The sequence below is a fragment of the Rana temporaria genome, chromosome 8 (assembly GCF_905171775.1).
Source record: "Rana temporaria chromosome 8, aRanTem1.1, whole genome shotgun sequence".
Classification (NCBI taxonomy): Eukaryota; Metazoa; Chordata; class Amphibia; order Anura; family Ranidae; genus Rana; species Rana temporaria.
This window is the reverse complement of record NC_053496.1, coordinates 137,303,051-137,320,342: the sequence shown is the minus strand read 5'-3', so window position 1 is coordinate 137,320,342 and position 17,292 is coordinate 137,303,051. Positions and strand designations below refer to the sequence as shown.

General features: G+C 44.3%; 1 protein-coding gene across 2 annotated transcripts in view; it reads left to right on the top strand.

The window, feature by feature from the left end:
• The window catches only part of TUBGCP2 (tubulin gamma complex associated protein 2), a 52,313-nt gene that overhangs the window by 33,238 nt on the left and 1,783 nt on the right, over window positions 1-17,292 (top strand). For both annotated transcript variants that reach the window (XM_040320753.1, XM_040320752.1), the window contains exons 14-17: window positions 1,391-1,511; window positions 3,772-3,915; window positions 6,390-6,518; window positions 7,375-7,538. In XM_040320753.1, the coding sequence (XP_040176687.1) occupies window positions 1,391-1,511; window positions 3,772-3,915; window positions 6,390-6,518; window positions 7,375-7,538 (558 nt within the window). The remainder of the gene's footprint in view (window positions 1-1,390; window positions 1,512-3,771; window positions 3,916-6,389; window positions 6,519-7,374; window positions 7,539-17,292) is intronic.

Here is a 17,292-nt window from a genome sequence, read left to right as displayed (position 1 = left end):
AAAAACCGTGTTTGACCTGAAAAATTATGTTTTACTTTATCAATAACTTTTTCATTAGTCAAGATAATGTGAATTGAGTCCAAAGTCTCTTCTACCAAAAAGCTACCCGCTAGCAAATTTTCTTTCACAGTTGGTTCTGCTTTCGGACAGTTAGTGTGTGCTGTTGGGTAACAGTTGGAAAAAAGACACTGGGCCAGATTCACAAATAAGATACGCCGTCGTATCTCTGTGTCAGCGCCGTCCTAACTATGCGACTGATTCATAGAATCAGTTACGCATAGCTAGCCCTAAGATCCGACAGGTGTAATTGAATTACACTGTCGGATCTTAAGGATGCAATTCTAGGCCAGCCGCTAGGTGGCGAGGCCATTGCGGTCGGCGTAGAATATGCAAATGACTAGTTACGGCGATCCCCGAACGTCCGCGCTGCCCGTCGATCTAACTTTACGTTGTTTCCGTCGAGTTACGCCACGTAAAATTAGGGCTGAGCCCTAGTTGTCGTAAGCCATGTTATGTATGGGCGTCGTTCCCGCGTCGAAATTTAAAAAACAACGTCGTTTGCGTAAGTCGTCCGTGAATGGCGCTGGATGCCATTTACGTTAACGTCAAAACAAATGATGTCCGTGCGACGTCATTTAGCGCAATGCACGTCGGGTAATTTACCCGACGGAGCATGCGCAGTACGTTCGGCGCGGGAACGCGCCTAATTTAAATGGTGCCCGCCCCATTTGAATTGGGCGGGCTTGCGCCGAGTGCATTTACGATACACCGCCGCAAGTTTACAGGTAAGAGTTCTGAGAATCAGGCACTTATGCTGTAAACCTGCGGCGGTGTATCGTAAATCACATACGTTACGCTGCCCAGGAGCAACGTAATTCTATGAGAATCTGGCCCACTGTACCCTAAAATCATCACATGTGCAAGTTTAAGCATCCAAATATAAAATAACTTATTTAGCAGAAATGAATTGTGGACTATTTTATATACAGCTGCCTTAACCACTCCTGTATCATACTGATATACAAACCAACTGGCATATTCATAAAGAGAAGGAACAATATTACTGAAAGAGAAGTTATCGATCCTCATCATCCAATGAATCAGATTCATGTCCATTATGTATAAATCTGCTTTTAACTGGCTGGCTTTTTTGGCAAGATCATTTACAACATAAAAAAAAACATGTATTGCTTTAATCAGTCTTTCCTTGATGTCGGTCTCTTGTGACCCCTGATATGACTATTTAAACAGTCCATTAAATGCAGGTCACAGTCTCTGCTTCACTTTTCCTTTTATTAACAAATTCAGACAAATAAAAGATCACTTAATGCGAAGTTTGCCTCATTTTTTTTTTTTTTTTTAATCTTTTTTTTATTTATTATTATACCAGGTTTGCAGGGGCATTTACGCTCCGCCAGAGGATGTTAAATTTTGTACAGAATATCCAATATTATATGATGTTTGAAGTGATGGAGCCAACTTGGCATATTCTTGAGAAAAACCTCAAATCTGTAAGTAACGGTAAAGCTCAGTTCACACTACAATGCAATTTTGACACGATTTGCAGTGCAAATATGTAGAGTACGACTTTGGTTGCGTTTTGGATGTGGTTTGCATATGAGGCTAAATCGCATTATAGTTGTGCCGCATTGATGTGAACAGGCACCATTGGATAAGTGAAAAAAGGCGGACGCGCTAGGAATAGTGATCAACTGAATTGACTAGATAAATAATTAATCAGCGAAACAATAATGAATATTCATCAATAATACTTAAACATACATATGTGAGATAAACAAATAAAAAATAAGTGAGTGATGAAATTACTAAAAAACTTATAAAATGAAATAAAATAATAGTGTCCATCAAAGTGCAAAGCTCCCTGATGAGGGAGATAACATTAACCAATAATGTGCAGTAAAACAGTCCAAACGGTGAATATGCTTGCAAGATGTTTCCACTTAATCTGTGCAGACTTCCACCTCCACCAGAAAGAAAAGGGAAAAAAATAATCACCGCAAAGGAAGTGCTCATGGATGGCACCTTACCAGAAGATGTTGACCTCTTTAACTAAAAAGAGGTCAAGTATGCATGGGTTAAAACCATAGAATCCAGACGAGGCTCCAGATAGCTTGATAACGTCATATTCAACACGTCGGCTTCCTGACGACGTGTCAATCACGAAACGTACGTCGAGGCGCACTGGTCACGCAAATACCTACGTACTTCCGGTCACGCTGGTCCTCTCCTGCTGAGAGGTGGAATGCACACCGTTTGCAGGCTTCCTGGAGCGTGGGACCGCCTCTCCACAATCATCCAACGCAGACCAGCCTCAGTGCCGGGTTAAGGCACTTTTCAAGTAAGGGGCCATTTGACGTTGCCTGTCTTATTACATTTTAAATAAAACGTTATTACTCTATGGCGATTTCTCTTCTGATTTGCTTTATGTGGTGTTGAATATGACGTTATCGAGCTATCTGAAGCCTCGTCAGATAGCTCGAGTACACAGTACACAGTATTCAGAATCGCCGTTTTCGGCGATCTGAATACTTTGAAGTGCAAAGGAGGGCTCGGAGGTCTTTTAGACCCCCGATCCCTGCATAAAGAGTACCTGTCACCACCTATTGCTGTCACAAGGGATGTTTACATTCCTTGTGACAGCAATAAAAGTGATCAAAATGTAAAAAAATTAAAAAAACACAATTTAATATTATTAAAAAATAAATAAGAAAAAAAAAAAAAAATTTTAAAGGGTGAACCTCCTTTGCGGAGGTGCGATTAATCGTGAGTTAACTATGACATTAATGCGATTAATCGCGATTAAAAATTTAATTATTTATCTAGTTAATTCAGTTGATCACTATTCCTAGCGCGTCCGCCTTTTTTCACTTATTCACGTTGTTGCAATTTATTGTAATCACTTGGACAGCAGCTCAGGCTATTTATTTATCTATCTTGTTTTCATTTATATAATTTTGGAGCGATAAGTCACTGTAGTAGAAAACTGGCGCGTTTCGGGAGACACGCTCCCTTTCTCAGAAGAGCACATTGCAGTATGGTTCAGTACAAGTTAAAAATCTCATGCGCTTTGAACTTTTTATACCGATCTTATACAATAAAATAAAATGTTGATTCATAATTTTTTATTGAATGCAGTATGTTTTAAACTCCTTAAACTAATTTATGAATAACTTTACCATGCGTTGTCCCAAATACATAACTTTGTTGTAATAAATGGCAGACTAAAGAGAGTAAATATGATCACTTTTTCTTTAATTCTTCTTATATTTTCTTCTAAAATGTATGAAAAATTAAATAATCCAGTTTGATAATTGCTGAATTGGCACTGCTTGCAACTTTGTTGAAATTTGTATAAAGCAAGTGCTGCAAGAAAGCTTGAAGTTTGTGTAAGTAAGCGAGGGTGCAAAGTGCTGTCCTATAGCCAGTTTCAACTCTAGTTGGAACTCTAAAATGACCACTAGGTGGAGTATTAAACCTGGTATCAATTACATATAGGTGTCCTTTTATGAAAGTGAGATCAGCGGTGATCCCGATTCTCACTGCTGATCTCAGGTCATACACAGTTTATGAAGCTGATGCTCTCATGTATATTGCTGGATCAAGAGCGGGCTCAGGTAAGTATAAAGGGTGCTGGGGGGCTGCATGAGGGTTTTTTGCCTGTATGCATTCAGATAAAAAATAAAAAACCTTCTGTCTTTAGAACAACTTTAAAGGTATTTGCTTATATATATATTTTTTTCTAACCAACAGGCCTCTAATATAGATGATGTCCTAAGCCACCACACAAGCTTCCTTGATAACTGTCTGAAGGACTGCATGCTTACCAACCCAGAACTACTCAAAATCTTCTCAAAACTTATGTCTGTGTGCGTCATGTTTACGAACTGCATGCAGGTACGTTCCAGACATTCATATGCTCCTTATTGGCCTTTGTATTGCTTTTGATGTTCTGTACAACATCCTATCATCTCTGTTAAAATGAAGGTTAGACAATAAGTGCATTCATATTTTATTGGCAAGTACATACAAATTTATAGCATAACATGTATAACAAAAAAATTGGGTGTATGGGCAATGAAAAGCTGCCCAGAGGACTTGGGCCCCATTCACACGAGGCGGACTCCGTTTCTACGGAGTCCGCCTGCTCCCGCCAGCTCAGTGGGAGATCAGTCCGCAGATCTCAGCTGAGCCGACGGATGACAAGCTCCTCTGCTCACTGAGCGGGGAGGGGCTTGTCGGGCACCGCTGTGTCCTATGGAGCGATCTGATGAAAACGGACAGCATGTCCTTTTTCATCAGATCTTACCCGATCCGATCCGCATGGACGGATGGGGACGTGCCCCCCATACGTCTGTTTTTAGCGGATCGGATAGGGTCGGATGTCAGCGGACATGTCTCTGCTGACATCCGACGCTCCATAGGATTGCATGGATCGGCCGTTCAGGTCCGCCGTTAAAACTGACAGGCCCGAACGGTCCGTCGTGTGAATGAGGCCTTAGTGATGTTAAAGATTTTAGATTGTAAACAAAATGTAAGAAAACGTGTAGAAGAATATACAAAAACAATTCTTAGCAAAAATATCAGTTTTTCTGTATACAGTTAGGAAGTATATACCTTCATATGTCGGCTTCATCAACAGTTCTGGTAGTGTTGAAGGCCAGACTGCCCCTCTTTTCATTTTCATAGGTTTCCTATGAAATACTTCCCATAATGTTCCTGAAGGATATGTTTGGGTAGCTCCGCCCTCACTCCTACCACATAGGACCCCACTCCCATAAATTTCAGGCTGAGCTGCGTTCTGTAACTAACCTACTCATGACACTGGGAGGGAACTCCTGCTGCCATGAGTTCATCAGGAAAGCAAAATCACGGTTAGTATTTGATGTAAATTGTACATTTTCCATTTTCCTGACAGACTATGGCAACAGACCAACTTATTGTGTGTGTGTGTGTGTGTGTGTGTGTGTGTGTGTGTGTGTGTGTGTATATATATAATTTTTTTTACACTGTTGCTTTCTTTATTTTTTTCACTTTTTGTGCTGTCACAAGGAATGTAAACATCCTTGTGGCAGCAATAGGCATGTGACAGGTACTCTTTATGGAGTAAAGGGTAAACTGGAAGTGATGTCAGGTCGCTGCTTCTGGGTTACCATAGCGGAGAGCCAATCAAAGGCGATCCCGACTTTGTTCAGCTGGCCGACCTGCTGGTGGATGTGCAGGCTGGTCACTCGGGTCCGGTGGGGCAGGAGAGCCCAAGCAAGCTATGAGAGAGGAAGAGGAGTGGGGAACGTTCCCCTCCCGCTGCTTGTAAAAGCAAACCAGTAGGATTGCTTTTACAAGAGAGCCGACCGTCGGCTCTCAAATAGAAGGGTTCCAGGGTGCTGCCTGTGGCTGGCATCATTCTGGTATAACTCCTGAAAGTGGTCCGGGAGTGGATATACGAGGTGTGACCATTTAATTTAATGTAAAAAAAAAAAAATGTGCAGGAGCATTGTCATGGTAGTATAGAATCCACTTGTCGGGCCAGAATTCCATTATTTTCCTCTAAACAGATTTCCATAACCTTTTCAGAACTTTCAAGTAACAATGTTGATTGACTGTTGTACCATGTTCTGTGTGTCCCCTTGAGATCAAAAAAACACATCGACATGAGCATAATGACATGGTAGAGATATTCTGTTCCCTGTCATTGAGAACAGTGATCTCTGTCATGTCCTAGGGAGCCCATCCCCCTACAGTTAGGAACACACTGAGGGAACACACAGTGGTCTCAAAAAAGTGTCTGATTTGTCCGCTACAATGTTGCAGTCCCCGATTTAAAAATTGCAGATCACCACCATTACTAGTAAAAAATAATAAAAATGAAATCAATCTGTCCCCTATTTTGTTGACGCTATAACTTTTGCGCAAACAATCAATATACGCTTATTGTATTTTTTTACCAAAAATATGTAGAATATAATATATATATATCGGTCTAAACTGAAGAAGAAATTATATATATATATATATATATATATATATATATATATATATATATATATATATATATATATATATGTATATTTATATATTTATTATTTATTTTAAATTGTCAGTCTTTTTTTGTTTATGGTGCAAAAAATTAAAACCGCAGAGGTGATCAAATACCACCAAAAGAAAGTGCTATGTGTGGGGAAAAAAAGGACGTCAATTTTGTTTGGGTACAGCATCGCACAACTGCGCAATTGTCAGTTAAAGCAACGCAGTGCCGAATCACAAAAAATGCTCCGGGGGCAAATTGGTTAAATTGTCACACCTCAATCCTTATATTTGTTATTCTTTTATCAAATACAGCAACTATTCATTGGGAATATTTTTTTTTTTAGAGGTTTACACAGAGCATGCAGGTGCAAACAGAGATGGAGCGTCTGACGCTGGAACGTGGAACCATGATGGGACCACCCACACAGAATGAGAAAACGGAAGAAGCCGTGAAGAAGAAATTAACGTCTAAGGTGAGCTATGTGAAGCCAGCAATTTCTGCACATTTAGACACAATCCTATAGCTAAAAATAACGCAAGTGCCCCCCCAGTGGCAAGCCCAGTAGATGACCACATAAGCTGTCAGTACATGCCTGCTGGTGGTATACAACTACTGCGATGCCTCTAAAAGCCCCCACAGTTACTTAAAGGAGATTCGATAGCACTCTTCCCCCTTCTCATACCCACAATGCATTTTTCAGTCCCTGCATGTCTATTTGGACAGTCTTGATTACATATAGTTACATAGTAAGGCCCCTTTCACACGGACGGATACAATGGTGCTTTTAGCTGCGGATTTTCTTGTTTTCCACCGCAGCTAAAAGCACACAATGCTTTTCTATGGCCCCATTCACACACAGCATTTAGCTGCGATTTTGTTACATGCTGTTTGGTGCGATTAGAAAAAATTTAATTGAATGCGTCCAGGTGCGATGTAGCGCAGCTATATGCACATAACCGCAGGTAATCGCAGTCTCTTTTGTCAACTGCGGATAGCAGCGTGAGAAAAAAAAAACAGGAAGCACATCATATTCAAAAAAATAAAAAAGGTTGCTATGGCAATGACTATCGCAGCTAAACGCGGCCGCATGTAATCGCAATGTACTAATGCAGCTAATAGCAGTGCTGGAGCCTTGAATTTCGCAAAACGTTTGACATGCTTTTAACTGCGGCAAAACAGCCGTTTGTGTTTAAAGGTGCCTTAGTCAGGTTGAAAAAAAAACACAAGTCCATCCAGTTCAACCATAATAAAAAAATATTATCATATGTGAGTTGTTAAACCCCAGACAGTGCTGCAGTAGGAACAAAGGGGGTTTCTTTCTTTTTCAGTTTCTGGCAGAGCATGTTGATGCTTTTCATTCTTCAACTGGCTTTGAATCCACCATCAACAATTTCGACAGCAACTTTTCCACACATCTCATGGGCCTCCTTGATAAACTAAGCATGTACAGTACCAATGACTGCGAGCACAGCATGATCAACATTATATACAGGTGAGGGAATTATCACAGGTAAAATGTTTCACAAAATGCTTTTGCTATTGACAGGTTCTAGATTATGCAATTTTCTTTCCTTCCACCATGAAAAGTAAGGGCCAGATTCACAGCGGAGATACGACGGAGTATCTCAGATACTCCGTCGTATCTCTCCGAGTATCCATGCGACGGATTCATAGAATCAGTTACGCATAGATAGCCCTTAGATCCGACAGGTGTAATTGTTTTACACTGTCGGATCTTAAGATGCAATACCGCGGCCGCCGCTGGGTGGAGTTTGCGACGTATTCCAGCGTCGGGTATGCAAATTAGCAGTTACGGCGATCCACGATGGTTTTTCGCGTTCGGTACGTCGTCGCTAGTCTAGTTTCCCGTCGCAATTTTAGTCATCGTTTTACCTGCCCTAACTTTACACAGCACACGTATGTGCTGTATAAAGTATGGCCGTCGTTCCCGCGCCGAAATTTAATTTTTTTTTCTTCTTGCATATGACATTCGGGAATACGAAAATACGCTACGCACGTTGCCGTTCGAAAAAATGACGTCACTTCGCGCAAAGCACAGCGGGAATTTCAAAACGGAGCATGCGTAGTAGGTCGGCGCGGGAGCGCGCCTAATTCAAATGGCACACGCCCCTTTGAATTACGCGGGCTTACGCCGGAGGCCGCCGGCGTAAGTTTTCACGCAAGTGCTTGGTGAATCAGGCACTTGCGATGAAAACTTGCGGCGGTGTAACGTATCTACGATACGTTACGCCGCCGCGATTCTACGTGAATCTGGCCCTAAATTACTAGATGCCTCAATAAATGCAGGCGGCAGTGTTGATGGGGGAATTCCTCCTGCAACACTATTGTGTTCTGGTGGCACTAATCATTCGATAAATCGACCATACATTGTATTGAAATTTTGATCCATGTATAGCCGGCTTAAGAGTCGTATTTTCTTGGGGGAAAAAGCCCACCCCAGATCAGGCATTGTAAAACCATTGAAAGGCTTTTTAGCAAATGTAAATGCAGACTTGAATCAAATAATTTTCTGTAGATATTGAGGCTTTTTTAGGCACTTTGCCAAAAAATGAAACTAGCAGTGCAGTAAACCAGAGGACTTTTGTGGGGAATGCCTTTTGTTTATCCACTTCCGCCCCATAAGATTTAACCCCCTTCCAGACCAGAGCACTTTTTAGAATTTGGCACTGCGCTGCTTTAACTGGTAATTGCGCGGTCATGCAATGCTGTACCCAAACGAAATTTGCATCCTTTTTTTCCCTCCACAAATGGAGCTTTCTTTTGGTGGTTGTGATTAACACGGTTTAAAAAATTTGCAATCCAAATGGAAAATTACAGAACATTTTGGAAAAAAATATATATTTTCTACTTTTTTGTTATAGAAAAAAAAAATACAATAAACTCTATTTTAGTCATACATTTAGGCCAAATGCTTTCAGCCACATGTTTTGGGAAAAAAAAAAAAATCAATAAGCCATATATTAAGTTTGGCGCCATTAACTGGTCGTTGAGGTCCACTCCTCCCATGTTTAGGTTGTATTTGTGGATGCAGAGGGGTTTCTCCACAACACCAGTCGCCGTTGGAATTTGGACTGTCATGTCTGAGTGAAGAGAGGACAGAACAAGAACATTCCAATTATCCCTCCTCTTTACTGCGATCAAATTATTACTTCTCGAGCAGGCTCTCTCCCCCAGTCTAAGTTCGGAATCTACAAGCTGTTGGAGTAAGCCCAGGCAATTAGATCGCACGGTGCCAAATGCGCCAATTCCATGATCAAACATGTGACTAAAAAGTGGCAAGCAAGTAATAATTGTCCACGTATTTTCTTTATCGTACATCACGGGACACAGAGCGGCATATTCATTACTATATGGGTTATATGGAGTACCTTCAGGTGTTGACACTGGCAATCTCAAACAGGAAATGCCCCTCCCTATATAACCCCCTCCCATAGGAGGAGTACCTCAGTTTTTACGCCAGTGTCTTAGGTGTTAGTCATGGTTTAGCTTGCCTCCGCATCCTTGGGATTAGGTGAGCTACCGGTTCTGTCCAAAAAAGCCTCAGCGCTAAAGTGGTCAGTACCCGGACCCCAAACCCTTGGGGTATAGCCCATAATGCTTTTCTTTTTAGAGAGCTGGACCCTGGGCCCAGAACTTAGAAACCTTTGGGTGCCTAATGCTTTCTGTTGCCAGGGTGCTATATGGGCCCAGGACAGTGGATCCTTCATAGGAACCCAGGGCCTGAAGGTCTAGACATCCCCACGGAGATGGGGGAAGATTGGGCCTCTTGCTTGGCAAAGTCCTGCGGCATGGAGCAGGTAAGTGAGGGGAAAAACTTGCGGAACTTGGTTCTTAGCAGGTTTTTTTCTGGGGGGTCACAGGGGACATGCCTAAAGTTATGCACTGCATCTGGCAAACTAGTCACATATCATAAAGATAGGATGGCTCTATATGTATTATTCCCCATAAGATGTGACCTCCCTTGTAGTGTTGGAAAAGCATTGAGTGGGGCCTGTGTGATATAAAAATATATGTGTGTGTCAGAGAGCTGTGCTTACCTGCAAGCCTCCAGGCGATGCTCCATTCAGTCTTCCTCCTCAGAGCCTGCAAAGCAGGCAAAACGCTGACCTCCTCATGGTTCCAGGCTGCAGTTTGCTGGAACAGAGAGGTCCCTTCCTCCCAAACACCCCCCCCCCCCCCCTGTCGGGAGGGGCATTTCCTGTTTGAGATTGCTGGGGGGGGAAGGGCGGGTCAGTGGCTTAAGGAAGGGGCGGCCCTTCCTTGTTTGTTCCATTCAATACTTTGGAACGGGGGAGGAAAGACCAGAGCGGCAGCACGGGGCGCCGAGGACACACAGTGGCCAGAAGGGATATTGCAGTCTTCAGAAGACTGTTTTTCAAGCCTAGAAATAGGCTGTTTTCTTTTCCATCTCATAGTTTTTTCTTTGCAATACTACTCAGGGGGACAGAATGTTTTTTCTTTCCTGGATTTGAAACAAAAACGAAAAAAAAAAAAGAAAAAAAAAAAAAAAAAAATCATCTAGGGGAGAGGAAGCATTTTTTATCCCCCAAACAGGTGTTTGAGCAATTAACTTTTATAGTTCCAAATACCAATAGGTAGCAGGTGTACCTTGGTATTGTACCATGGCATCCGGAGAGTCTAAGGTCTCGGACAAAGTTATGCCGCTGCTTTCCCCACAGGGAGCCTTGGGGCCATCGGGATCTGGGGCTGGAGCTGGCGCGGGTCAGTCCAACCCTAAGATGGTCACGGACGAGGTATTACTCACCTCTTTAAGAGAGATGGAGAAAAGAATGGGAAAAATGATAGCCACAGCTATGCGGGGCAGTAAACGGATTAGATCTCCGTCGCCCGAGCGCAGACCCTCAGAAGAGGAGGTCCTTTCCTCAGGGGAATTGGACGACCTCTTGGACAAGGACCAAGTAGGTTCAGGGATCGAAGATCCGGATACAGAGGAGTCTGGAGCAGTCTCCCAAGGGGAGAGCTGGTGGACTCAAGCCTTAACGGACTTGGTCCATAAATGCATTCAGCTTGCAGTACCAGATCTCCAGGTATCTACGGTTTCAGCTTTGGGCTCACTGAGGGCGCCTCAAAGCAATGCAGTATTTCCGATCCACCCTCTACTAGAGGGAGTTTTTGTTCCAAGATCGGAACAAGCCAGAAAAATCTTCTTACCACCTAAAAGATTCTCTGCCCTATATCCTATGGAAGATAAATTTTCCAAGAAATGGGCTACTCCTGCAGTGGACGCAGCCATCTCATGTATTAACAAATCATTAACATGCCCTGTAGAAAACATACAGGTATTCAAGGATCCAGTTGATAAACGCTTGGAAGCACTACTAAGAACTCCTTCACTACTGCAGGGGCAGTAGTACAGCCAGCTGTGGCTGCGATTGGGGTTGCTCAAGCATTATCGGATCAGGTTAAGCAGATGCTTAAACTTATTCCTGCCCAGCAGGCAGAAGAATTTTCGGATGTCCCTAAGGCCATATGTTTTACAGTAGACGCAATTAAGGATTCTATCCAGCAAGCGTCACGTTTATCGTTATCCCTTATCCATATGAGAAGACTCTTATGGTTAAAAAGCTGGGAGGCCGAGCCCCCATGCAAGAAGCTCCTGGTTGGGTTCCCCTTCCATGGAGGACGACTCTTCGGAGAAGACCTAGATAAATACATTCAAACCATTTCAGATGGCAAAAGTACTCTCTTGCCAACTAAGAGGAAGTTTCAGGGGCCTGCGTTTAAACGACAGTACTCCCCTGGGCAGGGGCCCTCTAATGCCAAACAGTATCGACGGCCTCCTGCGAAAGCAAACTTCGGCTTCAACAGCAAATCACAAGGACAGGCTGCTAAAGGCAGAAAGCAGTGGGTTCGCAAACCAGCAAACCCAGCCCCCAAGCCGACCTTATGAAGGGGCGCCCCCACCCACGAAGGTGGGGGGAAGGCTGCTACTCTTTTCAGAGGTTTGGGAAGCCAGCATTCCCGACGAGTGGGTACGGTCTTCCGTGGCCACGGGCTACAAATTAGATTTCCTAAGGTTTCCTCCTCTTCATTTCCAGGAGTCGAGGATTCCAAACGATCCGGAGAAAGGAGCCGCATTAATGTCGGCATTAAATCATCTACTTTCCCAGGAAGTAATAGTAGAGGTACCAGTCCTGGAACAGGGGCTAGGTTTCTACTCCAACCTATTCATCATCCCGAAGTCCAATGGAGATGTCAGGCCAATTTTGGACCTAAAGATGGTAAATACATACCTAAAGATCCGCTCATTTCGGATGGAAACCGTGCGGTCAGCAGCTACCACACTCCAAAAGGACGACTTCATGGCGTCCATAGACATAAAGGATGCCTACCTTCATCTTCCAATTTATCAGCCACATCAAAGATATCTACGCTTCATGGTGGCTTCGCGTCACTTCCAATTCGTGGCGCTTCCCTTCGGGTTGGCTACGGCCCCCCGGGTGTTCACGAAGGTCCTAGCTCCAATCCTAGCCAAACTAAGGATCCAAGGGGTCACGATCCTAGCATACCTGGACGACCTCCTAGTCATAGATCACTCGTCTCCCGGCTTGGAGCGAGCAGTGGCCCTCACGGTCCAATACCTCGAGAAGTTCGGCTGGGTCCTAAATCGAGAAAAGTCAGCTTTCCTGCCCACAAGGCAGTTGGAATATCTCGGCATGAGATTAGACACAGAACAACAAAGAGTGTTTCTACCTCTGAGGAAGGTCAAAGCCATCAAGGAATTAATCCTACTGGTTCTAAGCAAGAAGGAACCGACTATTCGCCTATGTATGAGATTACTAGGCAAGATGGTGGCCACATTCGAGGCGGTACCATACGCCCAGAGCCACACTCGCATCCTGCAGGCAGCCATCCTGTCAGCATGGAGCAGAAGGCCGCAGGCCTTGGATATCCCGTTGCCGCTCTCATCAAGAGTCCGACAAAGTCTGTGCTGGTGGTTAGACCCTCAGAATCTACTGAAGGGGAAGTCTTTCAGCCCAGTGGCTTGGAAGATAGTGACCACAGACGCCAGCCTGACGGGCTGGGGAGCAATTTTGGATGGTTGCACTCGCCAAGGTACTTGGGCAACGCCAGAGAAGCAGTTGCCCATCAACATCTTGGAGCTCAGAGCTGCTCGACTAGCCCTCAGGGCTTGGACGTCAAAATTGCAGGGGTTCCCGGTGAGAATTCAATCAGACAATGCCACGGCCGTGGCATACATAAATCACCAAGGGGGAACCGGGAGTCAAGCCGCTCAGAGAGAGGTGAGCTTGATTCTCCTATGGGCAGAGGCTCATGTGCCCTGCATATCGGCAATATTCATTCCAGGAGTGGACAACTTTCAGGCGGACTTCTTAAGCCGCCAGACTCTTTTTCCGGGGGAATGGTCTCTGCATCCACAAATCTTTCAAGCACTCTGCCAAAGATGGGGAGTGCCGGACGTGGATATCATGGCATCGAGACTCAACAAGAAGCTAGACAGGTTCATGTCCCGCTCAAGGGATCCGATGGCCTGCGGAACCGATGCGTTGGTTTGCCCTTGGCATCAGTTCAAACTTCTTTATGCGTTTCCCCCGCTCCAGTTACTACCCCGCCTGCGGCGCAGGATCCGGGTGGAGCACATACCAGTCATCCTGGTAGCTCCAGCATGGCCCAGAAGGGCATGGTACTCACTAATCTTAAAGATGGTAGTGGGAGACCCTTGGACTCTTCCTCTACGGCCAGACCTGCTATCGCAAGGTCCGATCCTCCACCCTGCCTTACGGCATCTAAATTTGACGGCCTGGAAACTGAATCCCTGATTCTCAGGGGTAGAGGTCTGTCTCAGAAAGTAATCTCTACCCTAATCAGAGCCAGGAAACCGGTCTCTAGGGTGATTTATTACAGGGTCTGGAAGGCCTATGTAGGCTGGTGTGAGTCCAAGCGATGGCTTTCTCGCAAATTTACCATCGATAGAGTATTAAGTTTTCTCCAGCTAGGAGTGGATAAAGGATTGGCATTAAGCATAATCAAAGGACAGATTTCTGCTCTGTCAGTGTGGTTTCAGCGGCCGCTGGCCACCCACTCGCTGGTTAAGACCTTCCTTCAAGGGGTCTTACGTATTAAACCTCCAGTTAAATCCCCGCTTGGCCCGTGGGATTTAAACCTTGTTCTGTCAAGTTTACAGAAACAACCGTTTGAGCCGTTGGCTGAAATTCCTTTGGTTTTACTGACAAGAAAGTTAGTATTTTTGGTCGCCATAGTTTCCGCAAGAAGAGTATCGGAACTGGCGGCCTTATCCTGTAAGGAACCATATCTTATTTTTCATAAGGACAGGGTCGTTCTCCGCCCTCATCCTTCCTTCCTACCGAAGGTTGTATCCAGTTTTCATTTGAACCAGGATTTGGTATTACCATCCTTCTTCCCTAAACCTACTTCCAGAAAGGAAGGGTTGCTGCATACCTTGGATATCGTCAGGGCCATGAAGGCCTATCTTAAAGCTACAAAGAAGATCCGGAAAACAGATGTGCTGTTCGTATTACCGGATGGGCCCAAGAAGGGGCAGGCAGCTGCAAAGTCCACCATTTCTAGGTGGATTAAGCAATTAATCACTCAGGCCTACGGCTTGAAAGGGTTGCCTCCTCCAGTATCATTAAAGGCTCATTCTACTAGGGCCATGGGCGCCTCCTGGGCAGCACACCACCAGATCTCTATGGCTCAAGTTTGCAAGGCGGCAACCTGGTCTTCTGTCCACACGTTTACAAAGTTCTACCAGTTGGACGTAAGAAGGAATTCTGATACAGCCTTTGGGCAGGCAGTGCTGCAGGCTGCAGTTTGAGACCCTCGGAATCCGGGGGCTCCTCTTTTTTGAGTTAAATTTAAAATTTAAGATTATTTTTCTCAACTAAGTTGGATTTATTATGATTTCAGTATTCTCTAAATTAAATCCTTTTGTCTTGGAGATGTTCTCCCTCCCCTCATTGTGAGCATTGCTTTGGGACATCCCATATAGTAATGAATATGCCGCTCTGTGTCCCGTGATGTACGATAAAGAAAAAGGGATTTTTAATACAGCTTACCTGTAAAATCCTTTTCTTGGAGTACATCACGGGACACAGAGCTCCCACCCCTCTTTTTGGGGACCATTTTGGGAGGCATACTGCTTGCTACAAAACTGAGGTACTCCTCCTATGGGAGGGGGTTATATAGGGAGGGGCATTTCCTGTTTGAGATTGCCAGTGTCAACACCTGAAGGTACTCCATATAACCCATATAGTAATGAATATGCCGCTCTGTGTCCCGTGATGTACTCCAAGAAAAGGATTTTACAGGTAAGCTGTATTAAAAATCCCTTTTTTTCCGAGTAAGGGTGACACCAAGTCCCAAACAATCTTGCTAACGCTCCCTATTTAGTCTGGGCAGTTCTCAAGCTTCACGTGACTATCTTTCCCTCGTAAACCATAAAACTAGATGTATAGCCTGTTGCTCTGTCACAGAGCTTGTACATCTTGACCCCGTATCTGGCACGCTTGCTGGGAAGTTACTGTTTGAAAGACAAGTGGCCAGAAAAGGTAATCAGGGATTTATCAACGCAGACAACTTGATCGGGAGTAAACAAGGCTGCAAAATGTTGGTTGAAGTGGTTTACGAGGGGCCAAATTTTGTGGAACCGATCGTTTCCAGGATCTCCCCGAGGACGACGTGCATGAACTGCAAGATCTGCTTGTATCGTGTTTAGGTCATGCAAGCAGAAAACATGGGCAAATGGTCAATTGGGTCAGTGGACCAATATGACCACAACTCACTTTTTTTAGTTATGCCCATGTGGAGGGATAGGCCCAGGAAGATCTTAAATTCTGAAACAGTAATAGGTTTCCATTCTCTGGCAAGGGTCAAATGGGGATTAGCGGCGATGAATTGACCAGCATGCAAATTGCTTTGGTCCACAAGAGATCTTCTGTGGAAAACAGCGAATAAAAATCAAGTGACGTAAAATCAACTGTTTCCATCTGAATTTTGGGTTGGCCAGTGAATAGGTGGAAATACTGGCGCTGCAGAAATGGTGGGCTCCCAATTTGGATTGGCAAATTCTGCAGGAAGGGCACTATGGGTTCGAAGGACTTGTGTTTTTCTTCTTGGTGGCTGTGAGACACTATTTGTGCTAGGCACCGCACCAGCTTGAACTGCACTTTTGGGACTTGCCACGTCACAACGTGATACTACAGTGCTGGATGTACGACCAGGCTGTACTAGGCCACTGGTGCTTGCCAGTTCACCAGAAGGATGAGCAGCACTAATACTGTCTCTCTGCTGCAAACGAGAGCCCTGTGGTTCTTGCATCTCGACAACAAAATAACAACAGGGTTGGGTACGCCCGACCTTGGCAGGGACCACTACTCAGGGACCACTACTCGGGGACCACTACTACTGATATCTTCACTCTCATCTGTCATGCTCAGAAAAGTTTAGGCTTCTTCACTGGTGTACCTCCGATTGAACATTGTGGCCTCTAAATTTATAGGTACAACAAGTCCGACTCACGGGCAAAAAAAGCACCTTATTGTCTGAGCATGGTTCAATCGCTACCAAAAAAACAGTTGGCATTCGCAGGGATCAGGTCGGACTCTGCAAATGCCGCAGTTATGTGTGTTGTGTTTTGTAAGTGACAGCAATAGATTGGTACTGCACTTGGCTGGGCTGGGCATAGGGGATACATTTAGGTGCTAGCAGGTATCTGGGCTGATCCCACTAACGCTGCGTTTTCGGTAACCCTAAACTACTGGGGACGCTAATATAAATCTGATCAGATCAAAAATATTGATTCGTTCAGACACTATACTAGTAAGGGAGGTGTATGGTGCATGCGTGGGTGTTAGCGCTACTGCCACTAATCTGACGCTACCTGAGACTGACGTTGACCCTAACTGAAGCTAAAACCTATCTAATGTCACCTGCTGGGTGATCAGGGGGTTAAACCTTTATTGGGTACTATACGGCGGGTGCCCTGACGCTATAAAAAAAAACTAACTAACCAGTGTCAGCCGTGACACTAATACAATGATCACTGGTGACAGGGGGTGGAAGGGTTATCTAGGGGGCAAACAGAGGCAAGAAAGTAAAGCAAATTTAACTATAAAGGACAAACGCAGCAATAAAAAAATTTTTTTACAAGGGGTTTGTACATCGATTTTTTTTATTTATTTTTTTACAAATAAATATCTGAAAGTGTGGCGTGCATTTGTATT